Below are 23,908 nucleotides of genomic sequence, written 5' to 3' on the forward strand. Positions count from 1 at the left end.
GCCATGGGGCCTCATCACCAGTGGTCTCCTGTGCACTACTCTCCCCATATCTCCCTCTCCCAGCCACCTCTCCTACCACACAGGATCAAACTCGAGAATGGTTTCTCCCCCACATCCGCCTGGCCCTCCGTTAACTCTGCATCCTGCCCCCCACAGCCCTTCCTGCCCATCGACCCCCACCTCCCTGGCCGCCCTCACCTGTCCGGCACAAATTACTAGAGCAGTCTCCTCAGCGGCTCCCTCCCCACTCAGTTATAATCTGCTGTACACTGAGGCCAGACGTCTTACAAACCACAACTTAGTTCTTACTGTTTCTTTGTTCCAGAATCTTTAATAGCTTCTCAGGCCTGCTAAATGAGGTTTGAACTCCTGAACTTGGAATTAACACCTTCCACTTTGATGGCCCCTAGATATCTCTAGCATCTTAGCCCAACAGGGCTGTCTGCCCTCCTCCAAATGTCCCCTGTGCTGGCCCTCTTCTGTCCCTTGCTCAAGCTGTCTCCATACCCCCACCTTCACCGCCTGACATCTACACTCCTCCACACCCCCCACCCTTTTAAGTCCAATACAAATGCAGCTCCACCCATAAGACTGCGTGGGTCCTCCTCTTTTCGAAATGGCACGCTTGTGGCATACATCTTTTGTGGGATGTGTGACTTCAGACCTCACGCAGAGGGTTTTGTCCCCACTGGACAGGAGCCTATTAAGGGCAGGGACAGCCAACCTCTGCATCACCTGCAGTCTTCAGCACAGTTCTGAGTACAGGGCCCTGCCTAGATCTTTGTGGAGCGGACACACGACTGCAGGCCCAGCAGGCACGAGGAGTGGGGAGACGCTTGCCAGAGAGCAGAGCTGGAGAGGCAGGTTGTATAGTCACGGGTGGGAAGTGACGGTGAGTGCTGTGGGGCCGAGCCCTGGAGGCTGGGCCTCCGTGCTCCTGTTATCACGGTTAGGGCAGGGGAGCAAGAGGCATGGCTGGAGACCCATGATGGGGTCTGGGAGAGGCAGGGCCGAGTTCCAAGAAGAAAGCAAGTGGTCAGGGTCATTTACTGGCCAGAGGGGTGGTCGGAGATGGGGAGGAGGCACAGTACAGGGCAAGAGGGACAATAAGTGGCGTGCACGCAGCACGGGTGAGCAGAAGGCTGGGGTGACAGACTAGGACTGGGCCCTGAGGAGCAGCATTTCCTGTATTCCGGGAGAGAGGAGGGACCAACAGTGCCTGGAGGAGGGAGGGAGGCGACGGCAACTGAAGGAGTGAGGCCGGGAGAAGGGCAGGACGAGAAGTGGAAGGGAGAAAGGAGACAGTGCTAATTGGGGCAAACCAGCCCCGCAGGACTCAGTGAGCCCTGCCCATGTCAGCAGCCATGCCCGTCAGGGCCAGGCAGTCTGGGGATCAAGGAGAAAAGCCACACCGGAGAGGAGTGTGGCTGGTGAGCATGCAGAGACCCTCTCACACCCAGGACTCACGATTACTCACACTGTCCACGGCGAGAATCTTGGCCCATATGAAAACAAGGAGAGGCCGCAGCTCCCTGGCTGAGCTCTGGAGCAGCTTCAGCACGTAGGGGAAGATGCCCACAGACAAGGCCTGAAGGAGAGGAGAGAGTGTGAGTGTGCTGGCTCCCGGCCCTGCACGCGCCTGCCGGGGAGCACAGTTGCCCGGGTGGCAGACCACACCACTCGGGGTCAGGGCTGGCAGTGTCTCCGGCACGTACGGGAAAGCGTCTCGCCTAAAGCAAAGCGGCTCCCTGTACATTTCCTCATCTCGACTGTATTCCAAGAAGTGGCTGGGTATTCCCAGTCATGCCTGGTCTACAGACAGTTAATCTAGGGCAGCTTTCCCTCATGAGGACATGGGGCTTCCGACTGGGAGCCGCCACCCTCACCCTCAGATGGCCTTGCTTGCTCTCAGCAACAAAACACAAGGCCCCTAATTGTGATCCTCACATATGGAACCATGCCTCGCTCTCCCTATGGGCCTCCCATTTGCTCCAACATTGCCTTTGCATGGGATAGACCTTCAGAGAAGGATGGGCCAGCTTGCCGGTAGTTAAGACGGGAGCAGCTCTGGGGCTCCCCGGTGCCCAGTCGCTGGCAGCGCATCATCCTGGGGGGCCTCCCTGCTCTCAGGCAGAGAAACAAGAGAGAGGGTGGGTTCCCTGGTGTAGGACAACTGGGCAAAGTCTGGTGATGGCCCTTGCCTCAGTTTTTGCTCCATCCTTCTCTCAAATTTGCTGGAATTCCAAAGATATCCCAAAAGTGCCCCCTCCAGGCCAGATGGCAGGTGTGACCAGGCCGGTGGCCAATGGCAGGGCCTGTGTCCCTCTCTTGTTAAAGGCCGTGTTTAGTGAGACAAGCACGCATTTCACTGGTTCAAGCAGTTGGCCCTCACCTACGAGCCACCACACCCCATTTATCCAGCGTCTATTCAAACATTAGCAAAATTTCCAATTAGTATAAGCTTAATTCTTTAAAGGGCCAAACTTAGGTTTTAAAAAATTAACCACATAAATTAAAATCTCTCTAAAATGTTATTAACATGTTTCCGTCTTCTTCAAGGGTGTAAGCTTTCCCACAATGACTAAGCGACATCATTATGCACAAGCGCACACACAGACCAGACACTGGAAGAGTTACATAAGCCCGTCATCGACGACTTTAGTTCACCGGCTGTTAGCACAGCCTTGGACACCCGCGAGGGAAAACGGTCCAGCGACGAGTGCTGAATGCTTCTTCCTAATTTTCAGACTTTCTCTCTCCTCCTTCAACGTTGGACTATCAATTATCACTCTTTGTTGACATTATATAATGAACAAACTTAAATATACGTAAACGGAGAGAGAATAACGTGCTGAACTCCCACATGCCCATCACCAGCCTCTCAACCACAGCAGCTCAAACCGCTCGAGGCCCCTCCTACCTCGCCCACCGTCCTCCCCTACCAATCTTAGCTATCACACACTCCACTCGTAAATATTCAGTGGTTGTCTCTTTTACAGAAACATGACCACATACCATTACCACACCTAAAAAAATGAACAATTACTCTTTAATAACATAAAATATTCAATTAATGTAAAATTTCTAAGTGTTCCATGAATATTAAGTTTTCAAATTTTTAACTTTCAAACTTTTATTTGCAAACAGAACCAAACAAGGTCCAAATATTGCAATTGGTTGACAGGTCTCTTGACTCTTCTTTAATTGATAGATTCCCTCTCAACTGCTTTCTCTTGTGATTTGCTGAAAAAATGGATCACTTTTTAATTATATTTTTGTCAGCCTTTTCTGTTTGAAGTGGCCATTTCTACTCTCCTATAGAATGAGTAACCAGAAAAGTGTTTCAGAACTGTGCCTAAAATCAGAGAGCAAAGGCAGTGAGTGAGGTTCACAGGCTGCTCCTAGGAGAAAACTTGCCATGTGCAGCCCAGGCCATGCCGGCTCAGAGGCTCCCAGCTGCTTGGCCATGGCAGGGGTGAGCCACTCCCTAAAACGTGGCCACTAGCAACACTTTCTGTCCTGCAAGGTGAAGCCTAAGAGGAGACAGAAAAGAGGGCAAAACGAAACCCCCAAGTGCGGTGCCAATGAAGGCCGCCCAGCACACATTCCCTGAGGGCCTCACGGGCCGACTGGTCACCCCTGAGTCACCCTCGATTGCATGGCTACGGTCACTTCCGGGTGGCGAAGTAAGTCCTGAGACTGCAGCAGAGTCTCGCTGGCCCCTGCCCCACCCTGAGTCAGGGCAGGAAGCACGCACCAGGCTCACCGCCCAGGGCCCCAGGTCCAGAAATCTTCCCAGCAGATCCAGGGCTCTCAGCCGGTGCACTTGGCTCAGCAGCACCTGAGGGAGAGGGAGGAGACGGTGTCACTCAGGACGGCGGGACGCGGTGCTCTCGGGAGCCCTGCCGCCTGAGCTGCTGACTCCAGGGCATCCGACCGAGCAGCTCAGATGCCTCCCTCGCTTTGCTCATTTATTTACCTACAGCAGGTGCTCCAGGAAAGCAGTATTTCTTCATGAATGGGTAAAATATGCACACTATAGAAAGTATTAAAACAAATGGTTTTTTTATTGCATTTCAAAAAATTTTCACCGCTGACATTTTGGTATACCAACTTCCAGACATCGTTTCCTTATTTATTCTAAACCAGCTAATATAGTACTGTATTTCTCATTTCCCGTTTTAACTAAACAATATACTGAGAATCTCATTCCATACCCCTAGATACATCTGGCCATGTCATTCCCAACAGCAGCACGGCCCTTCATCTACATAAATGTGCATAGTTCGTTTAAACAATTTCTCTAGTGCTAGCTATTTAAATTACTATCCAATTTTTGCTGTTATAAACAATGCTGTGATAAATATCCTAACAGGTACACCTCTGCACATTTGAATGGTTTTTTCCCCCCCGGATAAATGAGAGAAGTAAAATTACAGGGTCACAGCATAGATACTTACATTATCAAATTATCCTCCAGCCAAACCAATTTGCATTTCCAACGAGAGGCAAGCGGTGCTCTCTCCCTCCAGCCTCCTCGGAGCACAGTGCAGGAGGGCATCGGTTTGCTGGGGCGCTCGCTGGTTATGTGACCTTGGGCAAATTACTTATCTTCTCCGAACCTTAATTTCTTAATTCATAAAACAAGGATACCAGAAAACCTACCCACAGGGCTTTTATTAAAAGAAATAACAAATTAAAAGCTCCCAGGATAATACTAGCCCATATTAAACTAATATTTGCCAATATAATAAGCAAAAATAAAATATCCTTTTAACCTGAATTTCTTTGATGACAAGTTAGGTTGGATATTTTTCTCATAGTTTAATTGGGTAAATTGGACATGTACGTCCTGATTTTCCTACTTACGAGTTTAGCTTTTTCTTATTGATATGAAAGAGTTCTTTATAAGTTAAAAAGAGCAAGATCTGCCACATATTTTTCTCTTTTTTCCTCTGCTACATCCAAGTTTTAGATTTCTAATGGCGTCATTTATACTGACTTTCCCTTCAGCGCTTACACTCGAGGTCGCGTGTACCAAGTCGCTCTCATGTGGAGCATTTCTGTCCACTGACATTCGCAGCCATCCAACGAGTGTTTATGGGGCCTTGCTTTGTGTGGGCACCATGCCGGTGCGGGGCGGTGATCAGGAACAGCTGGGTGCCCCCTTCCTGTGATCACTTAGCTGCAGAGACAGACATTAGATGGCCACCCTGCAATAATCCACTGTCACGGTGAGCAGTGCTGTGAAAACGCATAACAGGGGGTCCCAGCCCTACTCTAGGGGGTCTCAAAGGTTTCCCCTCCTGGCAGGCAGCCAAATCCCAGAGGGTGATTGGGGGTTTCCAGGTTCCAGGCAGAGGGGGCCGGGAAAGTTCAGGGTGTCTGAGGAAGGGCAAGCGGCCTATCTGAGGTGGGAGCGGCCACACACCCAGCCTGCCCCGCAGACCAGGCGAAGGGTCTCAGTTTTTCCCAAGAGAAGCATCAGCCATTGACTGATGCGAACCAGTGGAGTGACCCATGGAAGTGCCCTCTGCAGGGAATGGACTGGCAGGAGGCTGGATGGAGGGGTGGAATGGGGTAGACCGACCCTGGCAGTGACTGATGGTGGGGAAGAGACTCCAAGACAGGTGGGAGGTGTGAGCAACAGAACTTGTCTGCAAGGGACAAGGTGGGGTCAGGGAAAGGAGACTCTGGAAGACAGATGTGGAAAGAGGCAGGAGAAAAGGACGGCCAGGCCAGCAAGGTTGGGGCTAGGAGTGCCAACATGGGCGTGGTCCGCAAAGGGAGAAGTTGGGCCAAGAGGGAAGGGTGAGGGCAGGAACAGGTGGGAGAAGTGGAGAGGGAGATAGAACTGAAGCCAAGGAGGGAAGGTTTCCCCTGTGCCACCTGCTCCCAGGAGGTTCACAGCAGGACTCATGAAGCAGACCCCCTGGGTGTAGGGTGTGGATCTTGGTGGACTTCTGAGGATGGACGCCAGAGCAGTGGGACAGGGTGGGGGTGAGGAAACTGGGCAGCCAGAGCAGTGTTTAAGGAGCCCCCGTGGAGGGGTGAACAGGGGCTGAAGTAGTGGGGCGTGCAGGGAGGATCACCAGGCAGGGACAGAGGAGGTGGCGAGAGGGAGGCTGGGGACAGAGGAGACAGCGGGTCCTTACAGTGTTGAGTTCCTGAGAAGGACACGCCAAGGAGGAGGATGGGGAGCTCCCCAGGGAGAAGCCTGTGGCTCATGGAGGAGTGGCATGCTGTGTGGCGGCTCACATACAAAAAAATAGACGAAGCCTGGCAACAGATGTTAGCTCAGGGCAACGCTTCCTCAGGAAAAAAACCAATCAGTGTCTACAGCTGTGCTGGGAAGCCCAGGAGTCAGGGAAGCAGATGAGGAGAAAGAGCCACTGGTTTAGGCACTGGAATGTCATCTTGATTCATCTCCCACTGGTTTGGAGCCCATTTCCACATCACTCTTTCAAGATGGATGGCTGAGTGGTATGTTTCATGTTTGGAGATGATGAGAGATTCTCTGATTAAGAAGCTGGGAGAAGGGCCTGGCCCAGTGGTTAAGTTCACGCGTTCCACTTTGGAGGCCCAGGGTTTTGCTGGTTCGGATCCTGGGTGTGGACATGGCACCGCTCATCAGGCCATGCTGAGGCGGTGTCCCACATGCCACAACTAGAAGGACCCACAACTAAAATATACAACTATGTACTAGGGGGATTTGGGGAGAAAAAAAAGATTGGTAACAGCTGTTAGCTCAGGTGCCAATCTTTAAAAAGAAGCTGGGAGAGGTGATGTGGGAGGCTGCTCATGGGAGCACATCTGAACTGGGACCCGATCCCCTCCCACATGTCACTCGTGGGTTACCACGCGCCCCTGTTGTTTGATGTAGGTTTGGAGGGGAAGAGAGACAGTGGGAAATGTGGGCTTTGGAGTCAAGCTGACCTGATTTTAATCCTGACTCTGTCACTTCCTAATAGTGTCTTAAATTACTTAACCTCTGGAAATTTCAGTTTCCTTAACCAGAAAAGTAGAGACAGGGGCCAGCCCCTATCTTAACAGCTAGCAGTTAAGTTCACACATTCTACTTTGGCGGCCTGGGGTTTGCCATTTCGGATTATGGGGTGGACCTATGTACTGCTTGTCAAGCCATGCTGTGGTGGCATCCCACATATGAAGTGGAGGAAGATGGGCACGGATGTCAGCTCAGGGCCACTCTTCCTCAGCAAAAAAAAAAAAAAAAAAAAGAAAGAAAGAAAGAAAGAAGAAGAAAAGTGGACATAACATTTGACTTGGGTTTATTTTCAAAATTAAATGAGATAAAGTCTGTGAAAGCACCCAGCATGGGGATGTGTAATAAATATTAACATTACGGTTTCAGCAGACAGTTACAGGATGTCTCCACCCTTCAGAAGCGATTTGACTGACTGTATCTGTTTTTGAAGAAAATAAAACTGCCTGAGGCTCAAGTTTCTTGATGGTTCAGAGTGAGCAGGCCTTCTATTTACCAGGTTTGTGAAAGCAGATGCAATCCATCAAAAATCAAAGGCTTCAAATATATCTAAAGCTTGAGAAGACTGTTTTCTGATTCCCTTTGTTATTTAAAACCCTGTAACCACGAGTAAAGCTCTGTTTTTTAAGGTAAATAGTAGATCAGTTTGTAACGGCAGCAGGCGGCTAAGACACCCAACCCCGGAGAGTTCAGGGTGTCTGTCCTCCGTGTGCGCTAACCAGCACTACGAGGTCTCCACTGCAACGTCTGATCCACAAATGGGCAAGTAAAGGCAGCTGGCCACAGTCACCATCATGAGAGGGTCTTCCTGACTGCCAAACAGGTCGATGAAACATATCCTGGGGCACTGACACCCCTGTGTCTCAGAGACTTGGCGTCTGAAGACCGTCGGCAGTGCAGGATTTTGTGCTGCAATTAGTAATGTTTTATTCGAAAATAAACATTGTCAATAAGGAGTCCTGGGGAAAATGTCAAGCGTTGGGTTTTTTAAATATTACATCTTTCCTGTTCCTTCTGTTCATTTGTATTTTTTTAAAAAGTGAAGCCCAAGATAAATTAAAATTACTTTAAAATAAGGACTGGTTTTTGTTTGTTTGGATTTGGACTTTTTTTTTAATTCCTGTTTCAGACTGCCCCAGGATCTGTGGAAATTACAGAGATAAATGGTGGTGAACTGAATGAGTTGCTGGGATTTATTTTCGTCTGTGGCAACCCAAAGATTAATCATGGTGACATTAACACCCAAATTAAAGCAGAGCTTCCTAGGGTAACGACAGTTCGTCTGCCTTGTGCACACACAGGGCGCTCAGGCTTCGGGGCCGAGACTGCTCGTAGAGCTGCTGCTAAGGAAAACAGGCGCCGAGCTTCAGGCCTGGCATGCTGGAGCCTGTAGGCCGGGCGCCTGGGAATCGGACCATCAGAGATTCTGGAGCCAGTGAGAATGTGTACATGAGAACACCCCAGTTATTACCCATGCTGCCACCTAACAATAATCCTGTGCTTTCAGACCAAAAATTGCATTTGTAAATAAAATGATGCAAGAAAAGCAAACAGGGCTTTCCTAATGAAATGCCCTATTGACTTGCAAGATCTGTGCAAAGGCCCAGTGTACCCTATAAAACCCCTTCTTCCCTCTCTTTTCTACAACATCGAATCTTCCCTCTCTGCCTGGGGCTTCTTCATGCGCAGGCCACCCGAGGGAGTGCGGACAGTAACGTCAAGTCCAGGCAGAGCCACCCAGGCCAGAGACCTCGTGCACCAGGCCTTGCAGTGCAGCAGGGCTCGAGAATCCCCCTTCCTATTCCTTCTGTTGACTTACATTTTTAAAAGGTAAAAAAGGACATTGGGGCTGGTCAGAAAGAGCGTCCTTCCGTGCTTACATTACTCGAAGGGCTGTAAATCCACGGGCCGGAGGGGACGTTTCATTTGACTTTCATGGTCACCAGCTAATGCCTCTGAGTCTTTGAGTGGAGAAAATTCTCTTCAGCTTGAGGAAAAAGTAGCAGGGATTGGAAAAACTACAAAGCAACACTTTCTGACTCGCTGAGGCACCAGAGGATAACTCATGGATAACAGGGTCTAGGCTTGGGCAAAAGTAAAGTTTCTTAAGATAAAGCATGGTGAAGTGAGTGGAATTAATGAGAAGGCAGCTGACACCGCGGGCGGCACCAAGCGAAACCAGCGCTCCTTGGCGTTTCGTCTCGTTGAGCACAGCTCGCGCCTTGGTGCAGGCTGGCACAGTCCACAGACCGACCCCTCCAGAACGAGGAAGAACCGGCAGCTTACATTTATCTGAGAGCTTACACAGAAATGCCTCCCTTCTTTTCGGTCCCAGTTATTTTTCCTCATTTGGGCCTTGGACAGGTGGCTCGCTTAGTCTTCTCTTTCCCTGAGGGCGTGTGGATTGTAAATGGAACATTAAAAAAAAGTCAACAGAAGGCCATTTACAAAGGATTGTTTGCCAGACCCAGAAGAAGAGGATTTAACACTCTTGGTGTTGCACCCCTGCTTTGGAGAGGATCGATTTGACTCCATCACGTGCTGAAGTAACAGGAAGGTCAGTGGGAGGGCCAAAGGCTCCTCTCCTGAAAATTCCGGTGAGGCAGAGGAGCTTTGGAGCACAGCAGGTCCAACCTGCGCCACTGTCGTCCTCTGACATCCTGTCTGCCTGCCCTTCATTCACACCCAGCCACCTTGCTGCACTCATGGACGAGAGAGCATTGGCTTCTGCCAAATGGTCAGTTTTCTTTGTTTTGTTGTTATTATTGCATTTCTTTTCTTTTGGTTTTGAAAATTTGTCTTTTCATTTACAGCTCACCTTGCAAACTCAGGAAAGTCTCAAATGAATCTGGAAGCACACAGGGGAACAGCAGTAATGTTTGCATTCTTTTCATAACGTCAGAAAAGCAGCAGTCCTAATACACAAAAAGCACCAAGACATCTCCAGCGCAGCATCGTGGCGCAGTTACTCTGCCACCTGCCTGGTTCCTGACGCCTGCGAGAACAGGCCCTTGCGCTTCTGCAGCATTCCTAGCACTCCGCCCTCTCTCAGCTCCTCTCTTTGCCATCACACAGTCCCAAGCCAGGGAAACCTCAGTTCTGTTGCAAGAAAATGATCTTCACAGCCTGCCGTGTGGCCGACATGGAGGCAGAGCAGACCAGCACAGGAGGAGCGCTGCCCTGTTCTGTGGTGGCGACAGAGACACTGTTCACCTATTTTCAGATGATCCTCAGCAGTGGGAGCCGCTCAGGGTGGGCCTTTGGCCTAGTGGAGATCGACGGGGCTGCCACGGCGACGGGTGCACAGCTGAGTGAGAGCGGACAGCCCCACCTGGAAGGAGGTGGGGCACACGTCCTGGACAGGCACACAACGAGGCTCCTGGTCTATCTCATGGAGGCAAGGCGGCCTCATCAGCTTTCTCAGGGGACGGTGCCGATCCTGCCCTGCCAGTCAGAACTGAAGACCCCAAACCCAGAGGCAGAGCACCCTCTCCACTCCACTGCTGAACACAGATGTAAACACGCGCCCCTCGCTGCTGGCACAACCCGTCCGCACGACCGTCCCCAGCTTCTTGCCAAGTCCAACTGCCCCACCCCAATGGCAGAAAATCTTTGCCAGGTTCTGAAGTGAGGTATTAGACCTTGGTGTCTACACTGAACAGTGGTTTTAAAACTCACCTGACCTTGTCCCAGAGTAAAACAGCTTTCCTTATGGCAAAACCTAGTCCACACACCTCTCCCATAAATACACATTAACTGAAACGAAAGTTCTGTGAACGCTTTCTAACCTTCCTACCTGTGACAAACTTTGGTATTTTGCCATGCCATCCCATCTGATCTCATTAACCAAAAAATTATCTGGGAGAGACCCACAAAACTGATCTCCCAACCCACTGGTGGGGCACAATGTGCAGTGTGGACACTGACACCGGCCACGTGAGTGACTGGCACTTGCCAGCACTCCCAGAAAGTGCAATGGCACCCGCACCAACACACCCTCACAGAGAGGGAGTGGAAGGGCTCCTGGTCCAGGCGGTCACGCCACTTCGTCAATAACTCACAGGTGCCTGGCCTGGAGCCCACATGGCCCATTTGCAATTTGCTCAGTGCTCCTCATCCCTGTTCTCCCAGGGCTGACTGGCATCTCATGTCCTTCCAAAAAGAATGGCACCGATGCTGAGAGCCCGTACCGGAAACAAGTGAAGCTTGTTTGCAGCAGCATTCCATCAATGCCCCCTGACGCGTACACAGGGAGATGGGGAGGGCGCTGACTGCCACCCCAATTAGGATTTAATTGAGGGTGGGGGAGGGGGCAGTGACTTTACAGGGAAAGCCCTTTAGGAGTAAGTATGCAGTCAGCTCCAATGCCGGTGATGGGTCTGTGTGATTTCTTTCCCACAAATGCCATCTGGCCCAGGGCATGGCCATGGACAGTGGAGAGGGCTGTGTGTCACATACCCTCACACTCATCCCTGGATAAACTAGTCCCTGGGAGGCTGTGGAGTTTTCTAGCTTCCTTCCCTGGGATACACTTAGCCAGTCTGGCCCGATCTGAAGAAACTCACCTGTAAAACAATGGGAAGTTGTTCAGGTGGGTTCCTGTTCTCCACGCCCATTGTGAGCCACACCTGGAATGCGGTCAGCTGCTCAGCAAAGAACGGACTGTGCTGTGAGAAAGGCAGAGTGGGGAGTTAGTGAGGGACCTGCCATTTCTTATTCAGCCTTGCCTTTATACACTCACCCCACCCATCAATTCAGTCCCACGTCTTTTTAAGGCACCAACTCTGCACTGCCCCAACCATCCAGGTGAGAGAAGACGGGCCAGGATTGTAGCAGAGGAGGTGGTGAGAAGCAGTCGGACCCCTGATGTGTTACACAGGTAGAGCCAGCAGGAGGTGTGAACGGAGTGGATGTGGTAAGAGAAAAGGAGCTGGTAACTCCAAGGCTCTTGCCCTGAGCACCAGGAAGGGTGGGGTCCATGAACTGAGCTGAGAAGACTGTGGAAGAAGCACATTTGGGAGGAGAATGTGGGGAATTCAGCCTTGGACGCATCAAGTTTAAGATGCTTACTGGACATCCGAGTGAAGACATCAAGGGGTGATGGATGATATGAGCCTGCAGTTCAGGAGAGACGTGTGGGTTGGAGAGAGAACCTTAGTTAAAAGTTAAGTGAGAAAGAGAAGGACCTCTGGGCTGATCCCTGGTGATTCCACTAGTTAAGAGGCCAAGGAGGTGACATGGAGCTAGCAAAGGAGCCAGCAAGGGCCAGGCCAGCAGAGGGAGGGCAGGAACGGGTGGTGGCCAGGAAGCCAAGAGAGGGCAGAGTGTGAGGAGAAGTGTGCACAGTGTCAAAGACTGCCGGTGGGTCAGGCAAGCTAAGATTCAGGGCTGACCATGCCTGGTGCAGCAGCACAGGGGTCACTGGAGGCTATTAAGAACAGCCTCAGGGTGGGAGCGAGCATAAGCACAACTGGAGTGGCTTCAAGGGAGAAGAGAAGAGAATTTGGAGACTCAAGTACAGGGAGTTTTTTGAGGGAATTCGGCTGCAAAGGGGAAGGAGAGAAATGGAGAGGGAGCAGAGGGGAGGGGATCAAGTGATCAGGAGTTTTATTTAAAGATGGGAGAAGACGGCACATTTATAAGCTGATGAGAGAGATCAGGTAAAGTGGGGGCTGCTGGGTGACGTCCTTGGGCGGATGTTGACGCACAGGTGCAGGGCTGGTGCTGCTGGGAGGACGAGCAGCTCTCGGGGAATGGGGACGGGAGAGCAGATGCGCCTGGCACAGGGATATAGGCAGGTGTGCTGGGTGATGCGTAGAGGTTCACTTTTCACTTCTCCTTCCCAGTGAGGTATCGTCAGGGAGGAGGTGCTGGTGTTGGCCAGAGTGCAGATGGGAGCGGGAATGGGAAGGAACTGAGGAGAACGTCCAGTCAGACCATCAGGCAGTGTTCAAGGCCCCTCAAGGACAGTGAGCACAGCAGGGTCCAGTGGGTTTCACGAGCACAGCTTAGGGTCGGGGTGCAGGCTCAGAGTGGGCAGGCGTGGACTGACTCAGGGACCATGGAGTTGGGGGTGAAGGGAGCAGAGGGCATGTGAGAACAACAGAAGCCCTGGCCTGGGGTCAGTGGGGCGAGGGAGGCAGCAGGCGATAGAGTCACGGGCCTCGGTGCTGGTGAGCTTGGAGCACAGTGCCGTCGGAGTGAAGGAGGGGACAAGCTGGACAGCAGCGGTGGGGGAGTCTAGGTCGGTCTGTCCTGACGCTGGCCATGTGGAGGGCGTTTTACCGAATGACGAGGACCAGGCAAGCTCAGGGAGCAGGGAGGACCAGGCCGTCGGACAGAGGTCTGGGAACAGAGTAGTCAAGTAGTGGAAGGACTGCTGCATTTTTCTGTCTCAGAATTATTTTCTCTTCATACACAGTGCTGCCTCTCTTGAGCCCCAAATAAAAAGAACTCCAAATTACAAATCTCTGCCCCCATCCACCAGCCTCTCTCTCTACTTTCTCTGTTTCCAAGGGGGAAAGCAGGTGGCTGCATTGCAGAGGTGTGTCTATGTGTAAGGAAGGGCCAGTAGGAAGGCAGGGATGCGGGCTGTGACCCACGGGTTCCAGCGCATGTGGACACATGTGGCCACGTGCATGTGAACAACTTTAAGCCATGGGTGGGGCCTCAGCAGACACGTAAGGCAAACTCCAGGCGTGCTTCCTCCACGCCTTCCACAGAGGAGCCTGCTGGCCAGGGCCATGGTGCACCCATAACAAAGTCAGTGTCACGTGAGAATTCAGGAGAGGACATTTACCACTTAGGGATTCAAGTTCTTGCAGAGTCAGCTTACATCAAGTTAATCAAATTTGGGGGGCAACCTGTGAAGTGAAATGGAGCCCCCAAAGTGATTTTCCTTTTTTGAAGTGTGAACTATTCATAAATTGGTTTAAAAACAATCATCTTGTTAAGCGCCCGCTCCCCACATCTGGTGAGAACACAGTTACACTGAGTGAGGGAAAGTCAGACAATTCAGATAATTCCCTCTTTCATCCTTCGTTCCATATTAATTTTCACTTTGTGAATGTTCACATGTTGCTCATTGATGGACAAACTGCTTCACGAAAAAAAAAAGACAAATATTCCTGATCTTTTCACCTAAAACTAACAAAGAAGGACCAGCCTTTGCCATCGGTCTGCTGTGAGGTTTGCCATACTCCTTAAAGCCATGGGGGAGCTGAGAAACCCGAGCAGGCTCCCAACACAAGCGCAGCTCAGCATTTTAAAAAACGCCACACAAAACAGCTCAGGAGCTGCCCCATGTGCATCTAACGATGACTCACAGAGCTGCTGTTTTGGGCCAAATCTCCAAGATTCTGTCCACAGTGTGTCAGAGCTACCATTCAGATTCTTGGGGGAAGAAAATGGAACCCAGGATGAAGGTTCTGGAGGAGAGCTCTCACATGTGGTAGGTGGAGGCTGTGAGTCATGCAGCCATGCATCCAGGGCCTCCCAGGACAATTCTGATGCCAGGTGGTCTGCTCTGTTGTCAGCCCACGTGTCAGCAGGCCTGAGGGTCTGAGAACAGGCACCAAGTGCAATGGACTGAAAGCAGGAAGTCCAGCTTGGGTGCAGAGCCAGGCCTGGCCACTGGGGCTAACCCACTCAGACTTCTGCTTCCATTGTTGTGAGAGAGAAAAGCTAGTTAATCTTCCCACTCTTCTCACTTGCCCTCCCTGGTCCAAACACACTGATACTGGCCGTGTCTGTCCCAATACACTCGCTACTTTTGATGACCTCACTGCTTAAGAGGAGACAAAAAAAGAAAAAGCGAAGTGGCTAAGAGCGTTCAAATGCCAACCACCTATCAGACCACTCAGCCTACAGAAGGGTTCTGTGTAAACCCTCCTGAGAGAGTCAGTCACCCAGACTTCCCACGGTGTGCGAATCCTCCCCACTGCTCTTCCTAGCGCGACAAGCATCAGTGATGACAGGGCTCCATTTCCCTGCTGATTACAACCCCGCACTTCCAACTGCTACTCTGGGAGATTGACATACATGCCAGGCTTTCCTTTTGTGTATCTGAAAATGAGGTTTTAAGATAAGGCCAGTAATATATAGGAAAATTATTAGAACTAAGAAGTGAATTTAGTAAAGTTGCTATACAAAATGACTTGTAAACAATATATACGTAAAGAATGAGAAAACAAAGTGAAAATTTTAAAAAATACCATTTATAGCTATGTTTATGGATAAGATAACTCAATACTGTACAGACGTCAAGGTCCCCTAGGTCCATCTATGGATCCATCGTAATCTCAATCAAAACTGCTTTCATAATCAAGCCTGCCTGGTATTTGCGCAAGGACAAAGTGACCAGTGGAGTGGAACAGAGACCTTGGAAACAGCCCCACACATATGGTCCCCTGATTCAATGTAAATAACACTGGGTAAGTTGGATATCCATGTGTGAAAAAAATGTATCTTGACCCCAACCTCGCACCGTATGCAGTAAATTCCAGGTGGACAGCAGGTCTGGATGTGAAAGGTAAAAAGATAAAGCTTTCAGAAGAAAAAGAGGAGAACATCATCTCAGGCATGTTTGTCCAGAGTAAGCAAAGATTTCTTGAACAGGATACAAAAGCCCTAACCATAAAAGGAAAAATGGGTAAATTGGATTATGTTAAAACAAGAAACTTCTGTTCAACAAGAAAAAACATTTAAAAAGTGAAAATGAGGTCCATACAGTGAAAAAAGATATTCACAATGCATGACAAAGGATTTGTATTCAGAATACAGTATATATAGAACCACTACAAATTAGTAAGAAACAGACAACATAAAAGAAAAATGGTCAAAAAACTTGAATTTTTTCAACGGCAATTTATAAAAGAGGATATTCAAATGGCCAATAAAAAAACCAAAACAGTGATTAACACTATTAACCACTGGGGAAATAGAAGATAAAATCTCAAAGAAATGCCTTTTCATACTGAACCAGAATAGCCAAAAGGAAAAAAAGGTGGACAATATCAAGTATTCATGACGATGCAGAGCAACTAAAACTCTCACATGTTGCGGGCAGGAGTGTAAACCGATTGAACCACTTTGGACAACCAGCTGTATAGTATCTACCAAAAGTGAACATATGTGCACCCGGTGACCAGCAGTTTCCCTGCTAGTGTAGACACCTGACCCCAGTGCACCAAAGCCGTGTAAGGAATAGCAGCACCCAGCCCGTGGCCAGTGAGGCATTTGCTTCAGGCACAAAATTTAAGGGGGCACCAAAACCTCAGTAATCGAGATAAAAAATACTTTAATGCAGTATTTAAAAACTAATAATTAATGAAAAAATCCATAATGAACAAAATATCGAAATTTCAAACAAAGACAGGCTCAGTATCACTGATCTCTCCTTTCGCCTCAGGCTCCGGTGACTCGGCCTGGCACTGGCCAGCACTGCTGGTGAGGGCCACACCTGGAAACTCAAAACGCCCACAGGATGGACAAACGACCTTTGAAGTATTTACTGTGATAAGAGTGAGCTACAACTACACGGAGCAAACAGCGGTGAGGGAAAGTGGCCACACACAAAGGCTCCATTCTGTAGGCTCCATTTATCCAAGGACAAAAACACGCAACAGGGAAAGCAGTGGCCAGAAGGTGGCAGGAAGGGGGCTTCTGACGTGCTGCCGCTTGGTTTGTCTGTTGGTTACAACTTGTAAAAATTCATCACGCTGCACTTACGACATAAGCAATTTTCTGCACGTATGTTATGCTTCTGAAAAAGTGAAAACAAAATAAAAAAGATAGCACGTGGTCTACATCAGTTACCCCTTCCCCGTGTTGATTGGGTGAAATTACCCCCAAAAGCAGAATATTGATTCTAGTAGATTAGAAATGAAGTATTAAGATCCTTGGAAAGACAGCTGGCACTGGAGCAGAAGGAGGGTACTACAGAAACTGTATTATTTCTGCGAGAGTATATAATCCTGGTCCCTTAATAGCATACAGTAAAACCATGCACACAGTACAGAAAGCCAAAGTCCCACGAGGCTTTCCAAACACAGGCTTGCAGCGGCAGGGCCTGTCCTCCCTCTGAGAGCTTGGGCACACGGGAGGCCCGCCTGGTGGAGTGGAGGCGCAGTGCAGCAGGGAGTGGGGCCGAGACTGTCGCCACAGAGGTCTGTGACTGTGCACCAGACCTGCGCTGCCTTAGAGTTTAGGGTTTATGGGGAAGGGGCCCAATGGGCAGTGCCAAACACACTGGTGAGAGCCAGTGAAAGCTATCAGCTCCCACTTCAGGGTTTAAAATGCAAGGGAGTCTGCGACTGACTGGTAAGTGCATTAAAAAAAAGAGGATGGATGGAGAGGGAGAGAGAGAGAGAGAGAGAGAGAGAGAGAGAGAGATGGGGATGAGGATGCGGATGGAGATGGGAAGGAGATGGGGAGGGAGAAGGAGATGCTAGAGCAAGCATGGTAAATGTTAATGGTAGAACTAAGTGGTGGGAAAATATGTGCTCATTATAAAATTCTTGCAACTTTGCTATAAGCTTAAAAATTTTCATAGTCAAATGTGAAAAAATTCAAGCAATAAAGAGGGAGAGCCTCTTAGCTCAGCCCCAAGGGGTATCAAAATCATCCGAGCGGTTAATACACACACACACGCACACACGTACAAGCACATATAGGTGCACACAGCCCCCCAGATACAGACACATACATGCACAATACACCCCAAATGCACACACACATACATGTGCATGCACACTCCCCAGATACACAACACACCCCCATATACACGCACAAACATGTACAACCCCCAGTGTGTGCACACACACGCACACCTCCCAGGCCCCTGGCTGAGTAGGTTAAAAGCTTCCCTGGCGGCCGTGACGCACGCTAACAGTTAATCACTTCTGCAGTGAGCTTAACCTTTCCCGGAAGTGGGTGCCTTTGACCTTGGCTCAAGCACATGACGTGCTGGCACTGGTGACCCCCGTGTGAGTACACTAAGGGTCAGGAACTCTGGTCCAGCACGTACCTTGTGCCAGGCTCTGTCCTGGGTACTCGACCTATCTTAACTCCTTGTGTCCCCGCTTGCCCCATGAATTAGATGCCACTATCATTTCCCCTGTAAACCAAGGAAACTGAGGCACAGCAGGGCTAACTTGCCCACTGGAGCCTCTCAAGTGGGGCCAGAGATGAGGGTGCGTGTAGAAAAGGCCAGGTGCCTATGACCCTCAAGCCCCACCCCGACTCACTTCGGCTGCACTGGGTGACCTGGAGCTGCCCTGCTTGCTCCTGGCTCCGCCGCTTCTCCCAGACCTGCGCACCTTCCCCAGCCCTCAGGCGGCCGTCGGGCCCCTCTGCTCCCCACACCCCCGCCTGTCTCTAACTGCGCTCTAACTCAATGGGTGTGACTCTCCTCTTTTCTCAGGGGTTTCTTGAAGGAGGACCAGATCTTATTCATGTGCTCTGAGACTTGGTGTCTAACACACAACAAACACTCAGTAAATGAATCTTCAATGAAGGGAGTTGCATGGCAGGAAAAGCAAAAGGGGTTCTTGGTGAGCTGCTGCGAAGACCCGGCTGGAGTGGATTCCCCGTAGGTGCCGTGAGTAAAATGAGATTCACTCACCCAGCACCAGACCAGCATCCAGGAAACGTGGCCTGTGGAGCAGTCACTCCCTCAGGCTGAGCACTATACCCTCGAGGTTTCCAGGCACTGGCCACGGGGCAGCAGGGCCAAGAGTCACACACCCTGGGGTAACCCTAATCTGTTCACAGTTAAAAGGGTGGAACACGGGACTGGGGTGCACATGAAGGAAAGAGCCAACACAGCAACATTTTAAGAGAAGATATTTTTAAAGAAGTGACCATTTCAAAACCTCATTTTAACCCCTGGTTGATGCAATCTTTTCAACTTCTGGCTAAGTGCATCTTTTCCCAGGCAAGTGAATGAAATCTCTGACACCCCAGAGTCCTGGGCGCCACACCCCAACTGGGGGCTTTGCAGACCAGGTGCTCAGAGAAGTAGCCACCACAGAGGACCATGCAGGATGCCCTCGGAGGGACTCACCCGAAATGCAGTGCCTTCCTCGATGATCGTCGGCAGCTGAGAGAGACAAATGTCGACAGCAAGGTCCCAGGCTTGCCTGGGGAGAGAAGAGAGAGGAACGCCCACAGAGCATTACTGACGGACTTCACCCAGGAGCGGCCCGGGACAGAGCAGAGCAGTGGATGGTGCCCGTGGGCAGCTGAGCCCGGGTGAAGCTGTGGCCCACCGCTGGTGGAGGGCAAGGGAGAAGCAGGACCACGCGTCTGGCAGCACACTAAACCACTGTTTGTGACATCTTTCCTCTTCAAATTAAAAGGAGAAAAAAGCTTGGAAAAAACAAAGAGACTGACTCCACTTTCTAAGGTGGTTTCTGCCCCTGACCTGAGCGCACCTGGCCGGCAACCTGCCCATGCCAATGGAGCAGTTGTGGCACGGTGGTGGCTGGACAATGGCAGCGTCACACACAAACGCGCCATGAAATGCTGGAGTCAGGCCAAGGCGCTCCATCAGAAATGGGCCAGCATGGCGCCAGGAGAAAGGGGGTTGCCTGTGGACCCTCTGGTGTTGCCAGCGCTGTTAGGCCCCAGCACCCCTCCCTGCCTGGTCTGGACCTGTGCCCAGCACAAACCACTCAGGGACGGGACAGGCTGTGCTTGTTTAAGTGGAAAGGCAACAGTCTCTTTGATGAGTGAACCTGGCCATCTTCCCCACAGATTTCTTATGGCCTCGGGACCTGGCTCAGCACACTGACAAAGTGGGCAGTGCTGACTCAACAGTCTGGCTCTAGGGCCTTGTGCTTGTGGCTTCATCTACCTAGGGTCAGTTCCACCATCTGTGAAATGGGCTAACAATTGTGTGCCCCTCACGGGGTCCTTGTGAGACCCTGAGATAACAGGAAGAATTTGGAAGGGTTGCTGACACAGAGCAAGGGACACTCACAGAGAGCTGCTGTTTCCTGCCACAACACTTGACGTTAATCCTAAACTGGATGCAAATAATCACCTCCCTTTCTCTACGGCCACAGATTCCCCTGGATACAAGGATTCTTCCACTCTTACTCTCCCTTTCTTTCAAAAAGATGTTCCTCGTGGAAACAAAGTGATGATCAGTGCAAGGGATCTCGTTTCTGGTGTTGCACTCTCTTCTCCCGGGCGACTTCCTGAGAGACTCAAGGATTCCATGATGCTTATTTAGACTAAGGAGGGTATGGGTTTCTGTGTAAGAGGGCACCTTTTCACGAGGTCTTCATAAAGTAGCAAAACAAGAATCAAAAACTTAACAATCCAGAAAACATCTAAGATGAACAAAAAGACTAAAGAACTCTTCTCCATTATCCAAATAAATGAAATATATTTCATTTTTCACAGACTGGCTCCCTTTGCACAGATGCCCTTCCCCCACCAATCTAATTAAGAGGCAATCAGGAGATAATCAAAAGTGCCTCAAAGTGCGGGCCATAAATAGCTCCCACGTGCTCAGTAAGTGCCCCGACTGCAGGCGAGATGGTTACTCAGCAGCGCCAAGGGAGGTCTTTACTCGTTGTTAAGACAGAAGCAAAGTCAATTATTGCAATTAAGCTCTATAAAGATTCCTTGAATTTAATCAAAAAAAGTTTCAACTTCAAGAGTTAGAAGAAGGAAGTGTGCACAGTGGGAAAGGTGAGGGGTGAAGTAGAGGGTGGGGCAGCTGGCCACCAAGCCACCCTCTGAGCCCTGGGCAGTCTGGCTACAGCCACTACGCAGCAGGCACCTCCAGCCGCGCCTTCCATGAAGTGGGTCTACATGCCCTCTTTCAGCCCCATCTCATCAAAGTCATGAGGCAAAAAGAATTATAACCCGTTAGAACTGTCCCCGCCCTTTCCCGAGGTCCTGGCTGGGGTGTTCTAGACAAAGCATCAGAAGCAGGCGGCCCTGGGGAGAGACTCCTCCAGCAGGTCCACGGCGCCTCCTCAGCCCTTCCCAGAGAGAGACAAAAACTGGGGCAGCTGCAGCAGGACCAGGGGTGATAATCCTGAGAAGTGTGACCCATGCTGTCACCATTTGGCCTGAGGGCTCCTAAGGGCTGCTCCCACCCAGGTCACCACTGGGAGACCGTGTCCTCAACCACTGCACGTTTCCATGCCGGAAAAGCAGCCCAGAAGGCATGCTGTTGTTTGTACACAGAGGCTCTGTGGAGGATGCAACGTGAAAGGCAGCGCGGTGGAGAGGGCTGCTCAGGTCCCTGGGAGGAAGCAGCGAGAAGCCATCAGGGCCAGGACTGGAGGGCAGGCCGTCCAGTGAGACAGGAAGAGAGATTTGCTCAAGGCTCACAGGTGGACGGAAGAAGAGAAGGAACGTGTGGGAACTCTTAAGACCTACTGAACACCAAATGGTCAAACACATCACCAGCACACCGTGAAGGCCAGTGCACCCTAAGTAAAGGCCAGGGGAGAGAGCAGTGGGTGGCGCTGGGCAAGCTTAGAGCCGGCATCGCGGCCAGCGGCTCATTCCCTCTCTGGGCCTTTGGTTGTTTATTTTCTACAAAAGGAAAAGGTCAGATTAGAGGTCCCTGGAGTTCTTGGTAAACTCTAAAATTATATGGCAACCTTCTTAACAGCACACAACAGTATCTTGTGTTGAGCGTTTCATCAGTTGATTAAAACTAGCTGCGTTTTCTAGGGTAAAATCAAGATGAACTTGGAGTTTTAATTTGGGATTCTCACTAAGGGAAAGTGGGAAAGTGAGTCCTGGAGAATCCTGAGGCCGTGGTGGCGAGCTGGAGGCGCCGCTCTGCGCGTTCTGGCACCCAGGCAAGCACCCAACTTGGGAGGTGTCTGCATTCACACTTCCCACAGCCCGCTGTGCTCCCCGAGAGGGAGAAGCAGGTTCGGAGTGTTCAGAGCAGATCTGGGAGGGAGGGGAGCTGCGATTAACGTGACCAGCTAATCTGAATTGCAGGGCTCCCCGCCCCCCGGCAGCTGGGAGCAGTGGGGCTCTGAGCTGTGGGCTGCCAGATGAATCACTGCCTGGAAAACGTGCCACCCGGGCAAGAGCCTGGGTTTTCAGGAAACAGGCCTCAGATGGCAGACGCCCAGGGAGTGGGCTGGGAGGAAGCCTTCCAGGAGCACACGGCCTCCATCTGCACTGATCCATCAGCGGGCGAGGCACCCTCGATGGGAACAGAAAGCACAGGTTATTACCGCGGAGAAATGCAAGGGTTTCAGGACCTGCTGAAATTGAAAGTGAAGGAGAACGACTCCCCGATGGCTTCGCATCAAAAATTAAACAGGAGTTGGGCTCCGACGTTTCATCATTTGCGCCCCCGGCCTGAAGCAAAGTGTAAATGTTTATTACTTTGTTTTAACCTCAATTTTTGTTAGGCTTTGTTCCCTTCTTCCCCCTGCTAAAAATTCAACCTCTCCATCACCACTCAAGGAACATAATCACTAGATGGTAAATTATTTATTCCAAATGCTCTGAATACCTTGGCTGTGCGCTCCCGGGGGACATACAAACTTTGGTCTATTTATGAGGAGGGGAGAAAGCCATGGCATTGTTCGGAAGTGTTTCATCACAGGAATGAGCTCTCCTGAAAGCCCATGGTAACTCTTGAGTAGCAGGGAGCCCACACCGGCGCTGAGCACCCGGGCCACCTCAGACCTCAGTGGCAGTTGGCAAAACCTAAGCACAGGTGAGCACAACCCTCCTGGTGTCTGTGCCTCACGGTCTTTGCTACAAGCCCACTGCCTGTTGCTTGCAGCTGCTCTCCCACCTCCTTTCAGGACAGGAGTTTGAGTTGGGCCCCTGCTACCCAGGATGGACACCATGTACCCAGCTTCCCTGGATGAGGAGCAGTAGACACTGCCACAGGGCGAGAGGGGAAATGTGCCGTGCCTCCTGAGGGGGAGCCACTGCAGGCGTGGCGGGTGTCCAGCACGGGGGAAGCCTGGGTCCCCAACTCCTCCCACTCAGGCTCTGTGGGACAGCCACTGGATTCTGAGTTACCAACTAACCTGTATTTCAACCACGACCTCTACCTCCCTCCAGAGGAGGAGGGGACCCATCTGAGCGTCTCTCCACTGTAACCAACTTAGTGTCCCTCGATGGGCTGTGGCTGCACGCCCCACAGCTCCACTACCCAGTATTTACATCAAGTATTTCTGATCTCTGACTTTGCACAAAACCATTCTGAAGGATTTACAAAGAAACAAAAGCTGTTCACAGCAGACTGGTTTCCTCCTCCCTAGATCTACAACGTGGCAGCACAGGTGAATTAGAGGGCTTCTTGTGAAATTTTAGCCCGAGTGCCATGACACCCCGGGAAGTGCCCTGTCCCTCTGGTGCAAGCCACCTGTCAACAGAGCCTTAACCGTCAGTCAGCCTCCATGGTCGGCAGGCAATTGGAATTGTGAGGGACCCAAAGAGAGTACTCTTCACTCCCCTCTGCTGCGTCAAGTCCATCAGGATCCTTGACAACTGCTCACATTCAAGGAGGCGTGGGGCGTCCAGCCTTCTGGAGCTGAAGCTGTGCTGATACCCAATCTCTGGGAAATGCAAGTGCAAACGAACCCTTCTCTAAAACCCAGGAAAGAAAGAATCTTCACGCTCCCCTCTCTTCTCCCCTTTAAGCTTGGTACTTTTTAGCGGGAGTGAAAGCACGTATGGAACCAAGACTTTGTCACCACGGACACTCCCCTGGGAAGCAAAGACCTCCTTCAAATGACCTGAACTGTGATGGGACATTCCTCAAGAATGCTCCCAGCTACGATCTTACGTCAGCTAGGAACCTGCTGCGTGGGAGAGGCGCGTGTTGTAGCTGTTTTCGGATGTGAACATGAAGGAGGAAAGGCCTGTCTGAGGCGGCCCAGGAGGAAGCGGAAGGTG

General features: G+C 50.8%; 1 protein-coding gene across 18 annotated transcripts in view; it reads right to left on the minus strand.

The window, feature by feature from the left end:
* The window catches only part of RPTOR (regulatory associated protein of MTOR complex 1), a 397,394-nt gene that overhangs the window by 102,742 nt on the left and 270,744 nt on the right, over positions 1 to 23,908 (minus strand). For all 18 annotated transcript variants that reach the window (XR_011423116.1, XR_011423115.1, XM_001489603.6 and 15 more), the window contains 4 exons: positions 19,068 to 19,143; positions 11,569 to 11,670; positions 3,758 to 3,841; positions 1,478 to 1,588 (listed from right to left, as the gene is read on the minus strand). Coding sequence is in view for 16 of the 18 variants with exons in the window: in XM_001489603.6 (XP_001489653.1) it covers positions 1,478 to 1,588; positions 3,758 to 3,841; positions 11,569 to 11,670; positions 19,068 to 19,143 (373 nt within the window). In the remaining 2 variants the exon portion in view is untranslated. The remainder of the gene's footprint in view (positions 1 to 1,477; positions 1,589 to 3,757; positions 3,842 to 11,568; positions 11,671 to 19,067; positions 19,144 to 23,908) is intronic.

Source organism: Equus caballus, chromosome 11, assembly GCF_041296265.1.
Source record: "Equus caballus isolate H_3958 breed thoroughbred chromosome 11, TB-T2T, whole genome shotgun sequence".
Classification (NCBI taxonomy): Eukaryota; Metazoa; Chordata; class Mammalia; order Perissodactyla; family Equidae; genus Equus; species Equus caballus.